This window comes from Danio rerio, chromosome 13 (genome assembly GCF_049306965.1).
Source record: "Danio rerio strain Tuebingen ecotype United States chromosome 13, GRCz12tu, whole genome shotgun sequence".
Lineage (NCBI taxonomy): Eukaryota > Metazoa > Chordata > Actinopteri > Cypriniformes > Danionidae > Danio > Danio rerio.
Window position 1 is genome coordinate 17,625,583 of NC_133188.1, and position 17,638 is coordinate 17,643,220.

Genomic DNA, 17,638 nt, shown 5'->3' on the forward strand with positions numbered 1-17,638 from the left:
TTTGGGAAATATTTAAAGAAGAAAAAGAAAATCAGTGGGGGCTAATAATAATAGGAGTTGGCCCCGAAGTGAAAAAGTTAAGAACCTGTGCTGTAAAGGATTTAAATTTCAAAAGTTATGCTATTGTTTTATGTGTATTCTAATAATGCAATGAAATTGTTGTTTAGAGTGTGTCTGCCTCCCGAACTGTGCAAGGTAGGCTGTTCCACAAATATCATATCTGGCACCTACACTGTGGAACAGCCTTCCTTTGGACACCTCAGGGTTAGATGGTATTGTAGGTTTTTGACATGAGGTTTTTGGGTCCAATTACCAAGACCTTCTTCAGTAATAATACATTTTTAATCATCCAATGTTTAATATCAGCTGTTCAATATGTTAGTTTTGTGAATTCTTACTAATTGTCAGGTTGAGCGAAGATATAGTGATGGGTGTCATCTGCATACCAGTGGAAACTAACTTGTTTTTTAATGATTTCGCCTAGCGTACTGTTGGCCACCTTAAGACTTGTTTGCAGGAAGAATAGGACAAATTGACAAGTGCCTTCAGGGTCTAAACGTCTTTTAAGTGTTGTGTAAAGGAATGGTAACAATTGGATTATATGTTTATTTTAGGATCATTAAATATTTGTAGTTGTATTGTCTGCAATCAAATACAGATCAAAGTAAATTTAGAAATCACTACTTTTTTGTGTTTTTCATCCTATCCCAACCTTTTCTGATTTTGGGTTTTATATACAAACATGCATACATACTTTTGTTAAACCACTGTAAGTTTAACTGCAGGCACTGCGTGCAAGCAAAGAGGAGTCAGTCAGATTTATCTGAAGAATTAGAACAGTCCTCACACTGTTTATGGCAGTCATTCGGTCATATATTCATATAAATCATTTCATTATTCCTCTTCAGTTAGAAATGCGTCATCATACTGAAATAAAATTCAGTAGCATTTTCTGGTTCACACAGACTTTGTGTGGATAAGTAATTTTTTTAAATAAAAAAAATGAAAATAGTCATTTAAAAAAAAAAGCCATTGAATCTGTCATGACATTTGGAGTGTAAATGTACTGAGTGTAAATGTAATTGCATGACATAAATTGTTAATTGTTAAATTTTGCATAAGTAATGTATGTGTGTAAAATATTTTTAACCCAATAAAGATGTTGAATTGCTTGCATGAATGAGTACTGATAGCTCAAATATAAGGTTATTGTATCAAGATTTAAAATGAATGGAGACTAATAACATTGGTCTGTATTCTTTTTATGTGTTGTTCTCCACAGATGTGATAGTGGGCATGGGCTTCTCCAAAGAGAAGATTCATGAGTCTTTGTTCAAAATGAACTATGATGAGGTCACAGCCATATACTTACTGCTGGGCAGGAAGACCCATGAGGTGAGTTACAAATGGCAATTGGTTACTTATAACAGGTCTGTTGTCCATAATAGTGTGAGCTGCTGTTTTTGTGTGTTTGTAGGAGGTCAGTGACTCCAGCTCCAATAGTAATCTCTCTGTGGCAAAGACCAGACCCTCTAGTGAGATGAACAGCCAATCACCATCTCACCTAAAGGTCCAGAGAAGCATCTCCTCTAGTGAATCTCGAAAATCCAGACGCCATAGTGAACAAGGTGACTTTCTCTTTGCATGCAGAAAAAAAATGTTGGCCCATTTTGGGACAGGCTTTCAATTGAAAAAAATTCCTGTGAGCTAATTAGTTAATCAGCCAGTGAAACATTTGTTATCAGTATATTTTTTATGAAGGTTGCAATTATTTGAAACCATAAAATTGTGAAATATGTGCTTAATTTTCATCAGTGCTTAATTTTCTTAGTCTAACTGCTGCTAAAAATAATTTATTGTTATAATATGTGTAAAACAGTGTTTACATATAAACAGTGTAAAACTTGAAGTAATCTCAGCATTCAATGAAGGACGGCAGTATACATCTTGTGAGGGTTATTTTAAACAAAGCAAATGCTTGTTTGTTTGGATTAATCTTCTGCTTGTCAGGTGAATCATTTCATCAGTCATCTAAGCCAAAGGTTTTTGCATAGAAATGTTTGCATTTGTAGATTACTAGTCTTCAAGTATTAATTCTTATGTCAAAGTGTTTTGCATTTTTAAGGTTTACATTTATAGATTACTAGTCGTAAAGTATTATTTGTTGAGTGATTGTGTTTTACATGTAAAAGTTTGCATTTGTAGATTACTGGTTGTATTATTTCTTAAGTTAAAGTGTTTTTGCATTTGATATTATTTGTTGGGAAGAATTTATTTATTTTTTTTAAGGAAAAAATGTTTTGCATTCAAGTAGGGGTGTGACGAGATGCTTAGTCCACAAGACGAGACGTGACACAAGATTTTTAAAGTATTTTTAAGAAATCTTCAAATGATGAAATATATAAATGGAAAATATTTTATTCAACTAAAAAAAATCACAAATTGCAAAACTATTCAGGTGCTTTTTAAAATAAATTTGTAATGAATGTTATTTAACTTCTATTTTAATGAATTCTATGTAGTAAAGGACATGCAAACATTGCAAAATATTTTGCTGATATGTTAATGAAAAATAGATTTTTTTTTACTTAACTTAAAAAAATGAAATACAAATCACAAAATGTAAAACCATTCAGGATTTTTTTTTAAATCAACTTATAATGAATGTTATTTTACATTTATTTTAATGAATTTTGCCATAAATGTCATGCAAACATTGCTATATATTTAGCTATAAGCAGTATTGACCAGCTTCTTCCTTGTAGAATTTCACATGAGGATCGAACTCCTTTACACAAATAGATTTTTTTAAATGTATGTAATCATGTCATTTTTAGTTTTTAATTTTTTAACCATTTCACTTGCATTCTGCAACAGCTTCCTTTTTTTTTTTTTTTTGATAATGATGATTATGATGATGATGATGATGATGATGACGACGACGACGACGACGACAGGTGTATGTGTCTCCAGTTCACTGTGTGTGTGCGTGTGTGCGTGCGCGTGCTCGCACTTGGAGGAGATGTGTGTGTCCATGGTCCTTTACTGACTCAATGGGTGCAGAGAAGTGTCAACCATCTCAGTGTGTTTGGCTTATCTTGTCGCAAAATGCAGCTAAAAGTCCTACAAAACGTTAATAGTTTGATTACATGTCTGAAATAGGAATTCTCCACGTCTTAATTCGATTAGTGTTTACAACGATTATGGCTTTAAGCATATCTAAAGTGCTTTTCCATCGTATGTTATGAGCCGTGGTTAATGCGTGTAGATGCAGTTGTAGCAGCCTCTGCTTCTGGACGCCGCAATCCTTGAACTCTGGTGAAGAAAAAAAAATTGGTTATGTCACACTCAACCGCACCAAATGTGTGATGCGCTACTCCGAAGCCAGCCTGTCAGGTGTGTGCAAAGCACTTAATGTGCGGTTCTAATCCAACCCTGCTTCCAATCTTCAGTGCTAAATTCACCCTCACGCTCCAGCATCATAACATTACAACTCACAAGACAACTTTTCACCTTGACGAAAAATCTTGTTGCGATTTAGTCTTGCGAGATCTGGTAGCCCGAGATCTCATCACATCCTTACAGTCAAGCTATTAGTAGAGTGGAATCATTTCTTAAACTAAAATTATGCATATAGATTAGTTTTTGTTGTTTTAGCATTTAATCCAAATTGTAGCTTAACTGCAACAGTAATGACATCTACTCAACCTGTGCATCTCCAACAAGCAGCGACACCCACATTGTACTACAGTAGGCTGTTTTATTTACTTTTTTCACAGTGTGCTTGCAGTTCATTCCTGTCATCACACGCCCATGCACACACAACACACAAAGACGGCAACGCAACACTAACAACTTACACCTGATCCACATTTCATTACATACACCTTCATCTGTGTCCAGTGGTCTGTGGTACATAAACCTTCACTGACTTTGCGCTCACCTCCACAATCAAACGAGGCCTTTGTACTCGACACGTTCGACATTGAGATTTTCTTTAAAACAACATGGGGTGGGCAAAAAAAACCAACCGTAAAATCAGACAGATAAACAGATATAGGACGTTTCTGGAACTACGTCATATCATTATTAATATTTCTTTAATAAAAGAAAGGCAATAATACTTTTAAAAATTACAAAAAAGACTGAGATAATCGATTTACATTCACAATCTTTCCATCCTCATTAATAATAATAATAACAATAATAATTATAATAATACAACATATATAAATGAATATAATAAAAATATGCTAATAAAATAAATAAGGAAATATAGGTAGCAGGGCAATTGAATACCTCTAATGAAGTATATAATCTTTTGTTTTTTGACTTTTCATCTCTTTTAATGTCTTCAAATATATCATAAATTCGCCTTTAAGCACTACTATTTTTGGGAATTTTATGAATGTGAAATTTTAATAATATCAACAAATCTTTTATAAAGTATGCGATCTTTTTATCTTTAAGTATTAAGCCAAACTTTATCATTTAAGTCTTAAAGATATTTTATGTTGTATCCAAACTAATACTTCATCCCAAAATGTTTATACATTGGAAAAACAAGTGTTCAATTGTTTCAATATCTAAATTACAAAACTGGCATACATTTGAGTCCCCAATATTGAATTTTTAACCTTAGAAATAATTTTGCTGGATAGATATGTTTTATAATTTTAAAGTTTTAATTTATTGTTCTTTACATTTAGGATTAACATGGTATGAAATTTTTTTTCCTAATATCATATATATTTTTCTTATCATAATGAGATAAGCTCTTTTACCCCTTCCTGAAAAACAAGACAGTGTAAGACAATCTCTCAAAATTAGCTTCAGGATTTTCTATTTATAAAGTTAATATTTTCTGTTTTAAGACCTACTGTTTTGGGGTTTTATTGTTGAATAGCGTATTTGATCCTTCCATTTTCAAAGGTATATTAATAATATTTTGGAATGTTTATTTTCAATGATCACAACTTAAAGGTCTGTGTGAACAGTGGTTTGATAGGCCTTTGTAAGGTTTCCTGCTTAATTTTTTTTTTACTAAAACGACATGCCACAAAATGGCAACCACCTCAAATTATTCACTTCATTATATGATATCACTTCAATCCATTAACCAAATTTCAGCCGATGATCTTATGAAATTAACGGTTTCAGAAACTGAGACATTAAAGTCCCTTTACCCAAATCTCTTTTTCAGGCTTTTTTTTTTAACTCAAGCTACACTGCTGGATATGGAGCTCACAGAAGTTTTTGATCTCAGATCTCCCTTATCACCAAGCTCCCCATTCACATTGAAATAAACTATATAAAAACAAATGTCAGGAAACACTGACAATTCAACAATTGAGCAAAATGATGCAAAACCAATATTGAAAGACACCATGTTAAAGGAATAAGGAGAAATAAAGCAGTTTGTGGACACTTTTATTGAATGTATCAGTTTTAATTAATGTGAATGATGCATCTGAAAAACAATTGCCTAAATTGAAACCACTTTTGACTGATCACTTTGAGCACTTCAGGAAGGAATTTAATAACATATTGCATTGGAGGCTAAAGAATCATCTTTTAGAAATACTGAAAAATTTCAATTATGTTATGCAACAAGTGGCTGCTACCTTAAGTCTCATTTAAAAAGAAACAGATCAATGTGCTTAACAATTGAATACCTTATATTGCTTAGGTAAATTCCAATAAAACTTTACAGGCCGAAGTACAACAGTGTAAACAAAAGCTTAAAAAACTTAGGGCTGCTCGATTATGGGAAAATCATAATCACGATTATTTTGGTTATAATTATAATCACGATTATTCAAAACAATTATCAGTTGAAGTCAAAATTATTCTTCCTCCTGTGAATTTATTTTTATATATAAATATTTCCCAAATTATGTTTAACAGGTTTTTTTTTTTACAGTATTTCCTATAATATTTTTTTCTTCTGGAGAAAGGCTTATTTGTTTTGTTTCAGCTAGAATAAAAGCAGGTTTGAATATTTTGAAACCTATTTTAATAGCTCGATATTATTAGCCCCTTTAAGCAATATATACGTTTGATTGTTTGCAGAAGAAACTACTGTTATACAATAACTTGTCTATTTATCCTAATTAAGCCTTTGAATGTCACTTTAAACTGAATACTTAAAAAACATCTAGTAAAATATAATGTACTGTCATCATAGCAAAGATAAAAGAAATCAGTTATTAGAAAAGAGTTAATAAATCTGTTATGTTTAAACTGTGCTTTAAGCATCTTCACTGTATTTTTTATTTTATTATTGATTAATAATAAAAACAGCCGGCAGCAGTAGGAATACCGCACGCTCACTTTAAGAATAGTGCGGCTCTGATAAGGTTTCTCTTTCTTATGTCTTTTGATTCTCAACTTGTTTGTTTATTACACAAATGATGGTTAATATGAATAAACACTAAACACCGCGCTCTGACACAAGTGTGCATGTATTTGACTATTAAAGCGCTCACATTAAGATTGTGTTAGATGTGTGTGTGCTCTGCTGTTAAAGGCTAAGCGCGGCGCGCGCGCAAACACACACACACACGCTACCTGTCCGAGGCTAAGCACGGCGGGCACACACACAACAGCACGTGCTCTTTTGCGCTTTTAAAAACATGAATGATGCGCATCCCGTGCTGCAAAAGTTACATTACAGCACATGCTTTTAGTCATTTTCACGTGGAACTGAGCTTTGCAGAGGCAAAGAGTTTTCACACATGTACAACTGGAAAGGGGGCGGTACGTGATGGAATAATCGTTTATCTCGATTAATGGTTTTTCATAATCGTTACAAGCCAAAATCGAAATCGGATTTTCGATTAATTGCACAGCCCTAAAAAAATAGCACTGGACATCACAGCTCTTAAATCATCTCAGCAGATTTCCACAAAAGCAAATGCTTCAGTACAAACAGTTCTTTCCAGTGGTGGATTCTTTAGTGGTAAATCCTTGGTTGCAGTGGCTTCATTCCACTTTACAATGATTTTCATTCTTCTACTGAATTCGGTACTCCCACTGTGAAAGGAAGAGTAAGGTTTTTGAAAAAGCAACCCATTAAGAATCAATTCCCCAGATTTTTTTATTTTTTTTAATTTATTTATTTATATATATTTTTTTGAAAAATGTATGATTTCATGTCTTTCCGTTCACTTTCCAATGAAGATATAATAGCCTCACTCAGGAGTGTGCCTCATGGAACAGCTAGAGATTGGTGGAATGTTGCTTGACATGAAACAACTACTTGGCAGGATTTTGAATGCTAGTTTCTTTCTGCTTATCAGAAGACTACAAGGATGAGTTGGCAGAGAGAGTGTGAACACGAGTACAGCAAGAAGGTGAAACTAATAGAGATTTTGCTTGTGTGTAGAGCTTTGTGCAAATGCTGGAAACCACTCATTACAGAGGAGGGAATCATAAAGCTGATTCTTAAGAACATTAACCAGGGCTCAATGATAAGGACTGCCCGATGGCCCGGAGGCCAGCATATGAGACGCTCGGGACAGTAGACAGGATCATTACTTGTCACTAAAGTTTAATTTGCCTGCGACTATTTGTCAGTCTTAGAATCGAGAGTTAGGGTTTTTAAGCCTTCAAATGCTACCTTCTCTGTGTTGTCGTAAGCAATAGATTGCTTTTCCATTCCTCTTATCTGATTTAATGTTGTGAGCACAATATTTTTTTTTCATAACCTGTTCAGCGAAGAGACAGCAACATCAAATGATGATCCTAAAAGAAAATGTTTGTTTTGAAGTAATGTTTCGTATAGTTTGCCATCAGTTTGGCATGTCTGCCACTTTTGTTTTGCAATAAAATACCTGCACATTTTCCATACCGCTACTTCTGTTTGCATGACACTTGAAATTTTGCTCATTGTACATTAATTACCATTTTTTATATTTAAATTCTAGATTCACAAACTTTTTTTTATTTTTATTTGTGGCTAAGAAATGGCTATTAACTTTTTTTGGTGGGGCCAGTGAAAATATTGGCAGGCCAAGTAAAAATCTGAACCACTGGTCTACTCAGGCCAGTAGAAAAAATCCTTAGCGTTGAACACTTAACCCTTAAACATTTAACCCTTATACATTTAACCCTCCAGCCTTCTGTCTGCAGAATCAGCCAAAACACAAATTCAAAAATCAGCCAAACACAAATTCTACCACAAGTAACTCAGTAAAGCATCCTACTTTTAGTACTGTTACACATTATGCTGTATCTTCTTCAGCAGATATTTGTTCATGTAACCATTGTACTTGGGGAACTTACTGTTAATTCCTTTGTAAACTTTGTCTTCCAAGACAGTAAATTGTTGTTCAGTTTCCCCATAAGACTGTAAAATTAAATGTACATACCAAAGGCATCCGTGATCAGTTACTCTAGACTCTTCACAAAGACTCATGCAGCAGTTATGTTGTTTTACTTTTATCTGTCTTATCCGGCATCTTTTGTTTGAGTTTAACTCAACATAGAAAGAATCAAGAACATAGCATCATGCTATCATTAGTCAGCGTTGTCTACTGTATATACTGCCTAGATGCCGAAAAGCAGATGAATGTGAAGACCGAGAAATATTGACTTGCAATAGTGAAGAAACTCATCAACTACCATTATAAATGTTCCATATTGATATCTTTATGCTGCTCTAAAAATCATACTGATTCCAAACGTTTGCCTGTTATAAGTAAAGAGATTAATTTAAGATAAGATTTTGATCTTATTTGCTGTTTTTCTCCTTCACAGTTGGTGTAGTTGCAAACAATGCATTGAGTAACTCAAAAAGGGTGGTGCCTGTCACAGCAGACAGTGAAGTCAAACAGGAGGGTGGAGTCATAGCACGTAAGCTGCCCAATCACAGCCCCCCCAGCCCACTCTTGGGTAATGCTAACAACCCCAACAAGACTGAAATACCTGATCGGAAGAAAGGAAACTCCATCACATCTAATGTGAGTTTACTTCTCTGTTTCTGTCATTTAATACAGTGCATATAATGAAGGTGGTATTTTCTTATGCGCGGCTGTTCTAAACATTTTGAGTAAAAGCATAAAATCAAAATTGGTCCTAATTTTCAAGTGTATGTTTTTTTGTGTGTGTGTTGTGGTGATACAGTTATACATAATTCACCATAGCTTACATAAGTCATCTTATTCTGTTCTTTCAGGAAGCATTTGCTGTCAGTATTTCCTGACTAAGTTGTATGGTCTTTGTAATCACAATGCTTTATGTTGCTCAGTGTTTAGCTGTAGATTTCCTTTACCCTTTAAGGACCCTAGTGTTGTGAGAATTTCTTTTGCCCTTTAAGGACCTTTGTGTTTTGATGATGGATTTTGGTGGAAGTTTCACAGAGTTTTTGGTTGGCAATAAACGACACACGCATTTCGTGTGCTCAGATAGAAAGTGCGTCTGCGACTATTTATTGACTCTTACTACAGTGTAATAATATTTCAGTATTAACATTTTACTGAGATGGCATGGTAGCTCTGTGGTTAACACTGTTGCCTCATAGCAAGAAGGTGGGTCTGCTGGGGCAGTTGGCATTTTGTGTGCAATTTGCATGTTCTCCCTGTGTTCGCGTGGGTTTCCTCCGGGTGCTCCGGTTTTCCCCACACGCCAAAGACATGCATTATAGGTGAATTGGCTAAACAAAAAATTGTGTGTGTGTGTGTGTGTGTGTGTGTGTGTGTGTGTGTGTGTGTGTGTGTGTGTGTGTGTGTGTGTGTGTGTCTGTGTCTCTGTGTGTCTGTGTGTCTGTGTGTGTGTGTGTGTCTGTGTGTCTGTGTGTCTGTGTGTCTGTGTGTCTGTGTCTGTGTCTGTGTCTGTGTGTGTGTGTGTGTGTGTGTGTGTGTGTGTGTGTGTGTGTCTGTCTGTGTGTGTGTGTGTGTGTGTGTGTTTGTGTCTGTGTGAGTGAGTGTGAGTTTGAGTGAGTGAGTGTGTTAGTGTGTGTGTGTGTTAGTGTGTGTGTGTGTGTTAGTGTGGGACAAAGCTAAATTAAATTAATTAATGAATTAAAATGAATGAATGAATGAATTTTACTGTATTTTTGATTTAGAAAATTGCATTGTTATCATAACGAGACATAAAAAGGTCTCAACCACAAATGTTTGCATAGTAGTATACACTGTAAAGCATCACAACTGTTTTCTTGATGTCACACAGAATATCTCTGGATCAGGAAGCATGTCAAGAAGAAACACATATGTGTGCACTGAGAGAAACAACACAGACCGCCTTTCTGTCATTCCTAATGGGAAGGAAAACAGGTAAAGTTTATCTCTGCCAAATCTGACACTTATTTTAACCATGTTCAAAAGTGCTGAAACTAGGTCTGTCGTTTTCCACAAATTAATTATGATTAAATGTTGTTTAAAATAAAAATCAATTAATCAATTATTTGCCAACAATAACAATGCAATTTGTGTCTGTTTCAATGTCACCAGCATGACAGAATGTGCAAATGGCACTCAAAACAAAAGCATGCTCACCTGAAGGAATATGTTTTTATTGTAATTAAATGGCTTGCAGGATTGAAAAAATCAATGGTTGGTAATTTAAAGGGGTCATTTAATGATTTAAATTCAATGTCTAAAAAAACATCTCTAGGCCCATCTAAGATGGTGATGTGAGTAAACAGTTTAAAGGGATAGCCCCTTTGATCTTGACTGCATTAGGCCTGGGACACACTAAGGCCCAATCTCAATACCCCTCGTTTTTAGGTAGGGGTGTCCCAATTCTCTTTAGCTTGGCTAAGGGGAAGGGGTGATTAGCCCTTCGAACGAAGATTTTCGAGGACCACATTTGAAACCAAGGGATATTTCTTCCTGGATACACCTGTCACAATGGCAGTATTGCGATCTAATCCATAATCATAACTCCTGTATAGTAGTCCCACAACATTCTGACACTGTCAGAAAAGTCTTGTGTCTGAGAATAAGCTTTTTACAGCGTCTGCTATAATGTACAGCTGCACAATTAATCGAAAAAAGATTGCGATCTCTATTCGACCCCGTAGACGATCTTAATCCAGCTTTTCTACGATTCTGCCAATCATATTTTCAAGTTCAGGAGAGAAGCAAAGGTGGCTGCACGAGTCTTTTCATTGTTTCACATACATTGCTCAGGGACATGGACACCTCCAAATGATGTTAAAAGAGTCACATAGTGTATGCAAAAGGTATAATTTACACAAGTGTAATTTTTGTCTTCATATAATGCTGTATTGACGGCCGGAAAATCACACGTAACGTGAGCTGCTGACCGTGAGCTGTTAACACAGAGAGGGCAGGCGCACGTCCTACCTAATGATAGACGCGCGCGCATCTACTTTAGTGAACAGAACCTGCATAGGCTGTGAATAACAGGTGATAAAGTTGTAAATAATATTATGTTTGTGGCACAGAGTGATCGTTTGAGAGTACGAATAGCACAGTATGAAAACGAAAGCAAGCACATCATTTAAATAATCATATCAAAACTATGGTGGCACACCATCTTTACCAGACTCGGGCAAAGTCCGCCTCTCTTTTTAATCCACCCGAAGCCCCAGCTGGCCCTTTTTGGCCCAAAGTATTAGGTGGGCTGAAAAAAGCTGGCCCCGAGAAAGCCCCGCTTTGGCCCGATCAGGCCCTGGAAGTGACAGTGGAAATGTGACTGACTTTAGCTCGCCCTGGCTCTCTCACTTTAGGCACGATAGTGAAAACGCAGCTATTGGAGCTTGTTGGCCTAATTCAGCATGTCAAATTAGCGTCAGCTTTCTGCTGAAGAGAGCTCTCTGACGGGATATTCAGCAACGAATCAGAGCACATACTGAAGTGACATAGCAAGTGGCCAGCTGTGATTTGCCTATTTTGTATTTTTAGATTATCAGACATATGTACAGGAATGAATTCCTCTGTGATGAGTGAAAGCTACTGTGATAATGGTATTGACCCCTCCTTTGTTTAAAAATTGCACAAGTCTGAAGTTAAGTTAACTTAATTGATTGATTGTTTCCATCCTTAGTTGCAAAAAGATGTTGTTTAGAGAAACCAAGCCTTATTTTATGTCTCTCCACAGTGTATCACTGTCTCCCAGCTCAAGGGATCCTGGTGCCTCCACTCACAGCATCAGCACTTCTGTCACACCAGACAAAACACGTTTCCCAAGAGGCTCGGCAAGCCGCAGCACCTTCCACGGACAAGTAAGAGATCGACGCACAGCCACCTACAATGGGCCACCCGCCTCACCAGCACAACCCCGCAGCCGCGCCAACGCCAACAACCTGCTTACCAAGCTGACCTCCAAACTTACCCGCAGGTAAATGCATTCACATACATTCAATTTAGGCCTGTGTATTCCTTGTTTCCTGACTTAACTATTCTTTTTTTTCAGGGGGTTATTAAAAATGGTTTATTTTTTACATCTTTGTAATGTCTACCTTTTTTCACTCTTTTGTTGTAGAAATATGTCATTCAGGTTTTCCAAAAGGTAGGACATGTGTAAATCTGTCCTTAACGTAATGAGAGGCATTTAGGGGGTGATGCACTAACCCATAGTGATTTGATTGCAGTGTTTTGGAGTTTATTCTCCCTCAGTGGTTGATTACAGCATGCTTTAAAACACTGCCTGCATACTAGCGTGACCGGATCAAATCAATCTACTGCTCTTTAACTGATTGTTACTAATCTAAATGTTTGCATGACACAAGCTGATTGTGCAAAACTTTGTGTATAACCTGACATGGCCAAAACCACTTCATTCGAATCATTCAGCCGATTCCATGATGCCTTTGAATTTTCTTTTCAGCTGTACAGATTGTAGAGTTTTGCATATGCTGCAGCAGTTCTGTGTAAAAGTACTGGTACTTACTGGTACATACTGGTATTTATTTGTAACATTATACAAGTTTTGATTTAAAGGCAAAGTTCCTCAAAAAAAAATGTTTGTCACTTTTTAGAACTCATTTGTCTTCTTCACATAAGAACATACTTTAAAGATGTTGGTTCTGGTAAAATATTTTATTATTATTATTATCATCATATTTTTTTAAAGTAAAATTTTGTATGTAATAAGCTGTTGTAATGCTTACTGTAGTATGCTTTTTGACGAATATAGTTAATATCTTCAATATGACATTATTGAAAATAATATATAATAATTCAAATACACAAAGTAGTCTTATATGAAACTTTATGGTGGAGAAAGATTGAGAATGGTGTGCATTGAGGCTAGTAGTGTATAGTATTGACAAAAAACTAAACGGAACAGTAACTATATTTTTAGGAGATTTGTTTTTCAAAAAATCTAATGAAATAATATTTTCCTATATGCCTTTTTGTCCTTTATCTCCTCAAAATAATCAAGTCTCTGACTTTTTGAGTGATTTGCTGAAACACTTATTTGATTCCTTCAAAATGGCTGATATGTTTTGAAGCAAAGCATGTGACTTATGAACGGGTCATTTAATCATTGAAAACTGTGACTGTTTGTGTGATATTGCTAAATACATAATAAAAAATAAAATGTATTAAAATATTTTCTTCTCCTGAACAAATCTGTACAGAACAATAGACTTTCTACTATTAAACTCTAAAAAGTTTTTAATAACTTTATATTTAATTGAATGTAACAAAAACATCCAACATGCACATACTGTAAGTGTGTCTTTTATTGCACTTTGTCTACAGCCTTCAAAATGACTTTTCTCCTGAACTGAAACATCCAACTTTATTCGCATCCGTATTCTATTTTTACAGAAGAATGTTTGAACATAATTTGAATTTAATTTGCATGGTTATGTAATTTTTTTTGCCATATGGCATATTTTTCTGAATTATGAACAATGATGTTATTTTAAAAAAAGAGAACCAATATCCTTTAACTTTAATGCTGCGTTCACACCAGACGCGGAAGATGCGTCAAGTGCAAGTGATTTACATGTTAAGTCAATGCAAAGACTGAATAGACATCCTGCGGCACGAGTTTAGCGAGTTGAGCATTTTTCGCGATTGACGCGTTTAACGTGTGTTTCGCACAAATTGCTCGAGTTCGAAAATCTGAACTTCAGTGGACGTTCGCAATGCGTTAACCAATCAGAAGCTTGCTCTTGTGGGTGTGTGATTATGACATAGCACCTGTTGTTGGTGTATCGGGAGAAAATCCTCCTACCGACACTAACAACAGTTTATTAAACTGGCTCGGCTTAGTCAGAAGCACCGCTGAAAGCTTTCATCATCCAGGTACAGTTTCTGTAGGAGTTGATGAACTCACAGAGCTGGGTATACCTCTGAATGGATTTAGGGGACTCAGACACGGCTCCCAACAAATCGACGCTGTTTTTAAAGCACATAAACATAACTATTCTCTTAGTAAAATTCATGTTAGCCATTTAACAACGAAGCTAGAGTCACGGGGCAGACAAAAGCCCTGCCCATCATGTGAATCCGTGTCTGTTGTGAAGAGAATTTGACGCGTAAATGAAGCAAGTAAACTGAAAAGTTCACGCGTTTATTTACATGTGAATAGTGCAATTTATCCACGCGTACCCCATCTGGTGTGAACAAAGAATAATGGTCAAAGTAAAAAGTTGATTTAAGAATGTGGCTTCATATTAATGTTTTGTTATTGAAATGTTTTTGCAAATTAGCACTCATTTAATTATTCATTTTCCTTCAGCTTAGTCCCTTATTTATCAGGGGTTGCTACAGCAGAATGAACCACCAACTATTGAGGCATGTGTTTTACACAGCGGGTTTCCTTCCAGCTGCAACTCAGTATTAGGAAACACCCATACAGTTTAACATTCACATATGCAGGATTTCACATTCACAAATGTCAATTTAGTTTATTCAATTTACTTATAGCGCATGTCTTTGAACTGTGGGGGAAACCGGAGCACCCGAAGGAAACCCACATGAACGGGGAAAACATGCAAACTCAATACAAAAATGACAACTGTTCCAGCCGGGGCCCAAACAAGTGACCGTCTTGCTGTGAATTGACAGTGCTAACCACTGAGCCACCGTGTCGCCCCCAAATTAGCACTCATTTAAATATACTTTTATATATCTTAAATATATACTTTAAAAATATTTTTTTATAAAAGAAAGATACAATTCTCACTATTAATAAACCATTGACTATGACTTTAAACTCCTTATTTGCGGCTTATTAACAGTTATTTATATATCAGGTCTGGGTTTTAGGTAGGATTAGGGATGTAGAATAAGTTCATGAATGATATGTACTTTACAAGCACTAATAACCAAGCAGATCTTAATAATAAGCAGGGTATAAGCCACTAGTTAATTATGAGCATTGGTACTTAACAGTTGAGCTGTTGATTTCTTATATGGATTTTCCCAGGATTTTTGAGGGATTATAAAATGTTAGGACTTTATTTTTTTGTTTGTTTGTTTTTTTAAATTTAGAACAATTTAAAGTGTAATTATATTTCTGGAGGGCTGTTTCTCTGCGAACACTTATCTTTAAGAGCATATGGTCAAGTTCAGTGGGAGGATTTTATTTAAAGCTTACTGTAAGCTACAGTAGACTCCATTTTGAGTCATCCTCATGATGACCTTTAGATTATAAACTTCTAATAAAGCTCTTACAGTACAAATGCTTGATTGATGATGGAAACTGTCTCAATCTACCCCTCTCTTCTCTGTGTTTCCTTTTCTTTCTTTCTTTCTCCATCCTTCCTACTTCCCTGTATCTCTTTCTCTGTATTCCTCTTCCTCAGGGTCACTCTTGACCCAAGCAAACGTCAGTGTGCTGTTAAATCAGGTCCGGCTGCTCCCTCTGTGCCCCCCACCCTCACAGTCCCCTCCAACCCTGCGGCAAAGACCCTTAGTAAGTTTGTGCTCCAGTCGTCGTCGTCTTCTTTTTAATCATCCCTTGCTCTTCTCCTCCTGCTTCAGCCCTAAATCCACAGCATGGGGTTCCTACAAATCACAGAAAAACTGGGAATATCAGGACATTTTACATTTTAAAAGGACAGTAAATGTGCAAAATTATTTATATATGGTTGTGCGTGTGTGCGTGTGTGTGCGTGCGTGCGTGCGTGCGTGCGTGCGTGCGTGCGTGCGTGCGTGCGTGCGTGCGTGCGTGCGTGTGTGTGTGTGTGTGTGTGTGTGTACAGTTTAATTATTAGCCCCCTGTTTATTTTTTCCCACTAATAACAGATTTATTTTATCTTTGCCATGATGACAGTAAATAGTATTTTACTAGATATTTTTAAGACACTTCTATACAGCTGACACTTCTATACAGCTAGACAAGTGAGGCTTAAAGGCTTAACTAGGTTAACTAGGCAGGTTAGGGTAATTAGGCAAGTTATTGTATATCGATGGTTTATTCTGTAGACTATCGAAAAAAATATATAGCTTAAATGGGCTAATCATTTTAAATAAAAACTACTTTTATTTTAACCGAAATAAAATAAATAAGACTTTCACCAGAAGATAAAATATTATCAGACCTACTGTGAAAATTTCCTTGCTTTGTCAAACACCATTTGGGAAATATTTAAAAAGGAAAGAAAAATTCAAAGGGGGTCTAATAATTCTGACTTCAACTTTGTATGTGTATATATAATTATATTAATATTAATATTGACTTTAAAATAAAAAAATAAAAAAACTTGTTATTTCAGCTAAAATAAAACACCAAAGAGGTTTTTGAAGGAAAAAACATTGGAAATATTGTGAACATTTTCTTGCTCCACTAAATATCAACTAAATATATTTGAAGAAAAATAAAAAATATTTCACAGGATGGCTGATTATTTTGCTCTCAAWTKKTGTGTGTGTGTGTGTGTGTGTGTGTGTGTGTGTGTGTGTGTGTGTGTGTGTGTGTGTGTGTGTGTGTGTGTGTGTGTGTGTGTGTGTGTGTGTGTGTGTGTGTGTGTGTGTGTGTGTGTGGCGCGTGCACATAGAGGTTTTACAATGATACGGAAACAACTGGTTTTAAAGCCCAATAGTTCATTAATATGTCAGGGTCTTGCACTTTGTAGTCCTGCACAGAGGCCATGGGGATTTTGAGCCATTCTTCTTGCAGAATAGTGATTGGATCACCACGTGATGCTGGCGGAGGAAATCATTTCCTGACTCGCTCATCCAAAACACCCCAAAGTGGCTCAAGAATATTGGTGAACTACACGTTCATGTTCGTCAAAGCAATCTGTCACCAGTCTTGCTGTGTGAATTGGTGCATTACCATCCTGATACACAGCAGACAGCACCACAGGAAACAAGGTTCTTTGGGGCTTCTTCACACCATAACTCTCCCAGATGTGGGAAGACAGTGAAAGGGGACTAATCGGAGAACAATACACTCACTGGTCACTTTATTAGGTACACCTTACTAGTATTGGTCCTTATTGACATGATAGCATCATGCAGTTCTCGGCTGACGTCCATGATGCAAATCTCCTGTTCCACCACATTCCTTAGGTGCTCTATTGGATTAAAATCTGGTGACTGTGGAGGCCTTTTGAGTGCAATGAACTTGAGATGAGTCGTGCTTTATGACATAGCGTGTTATCCTGCTGGAAGTAGCCATCAGAAAATGTGTACTCTGTGGTCATAAAGAGATGGACAATGGTCAATGGTCAGCAATAATACTTGGGTAGGCTGCCGCGTTG

General features: G+C 36.1%; 1 protein-coding gene across 10 annotated transcripts in view; it reads left to right on the forward strand.

Annotated features, from left to right (window-relative positions):
• mark3a (MAP/microtubule affinity-regulating kinase 3a) overlaps positions 1–17,638 on the forward strand; it is an 88,116-nt gene that overhangs the window by 65,106 nt on the left and 5,372 nt on the right. For 3 of the 10 annotated variants that reach the window (XM_068224928.2, XM_005156628.6, XM_021480523.3), the window contains exons 11-17: positions 1,283–1,395; positions 1,478–1,628; positions 8,761–8,963; positions 10,174–10,277; positions 12,070–12,309; positions 12,454–12,480; positions 15,737–15,846. In XM_068224928.2, coding sequence (XP_068081029.1) covers positions 1,283–1,395; positions 1,478–1,628; positions 8,761–8,963; positions 10,174–10,277; positions 12,070–12,309; positions 12,454–12,480; positions 15,737–15,846 — 948 coding nt within the window. 10 annotated transcript variants of the gene reach the window in all.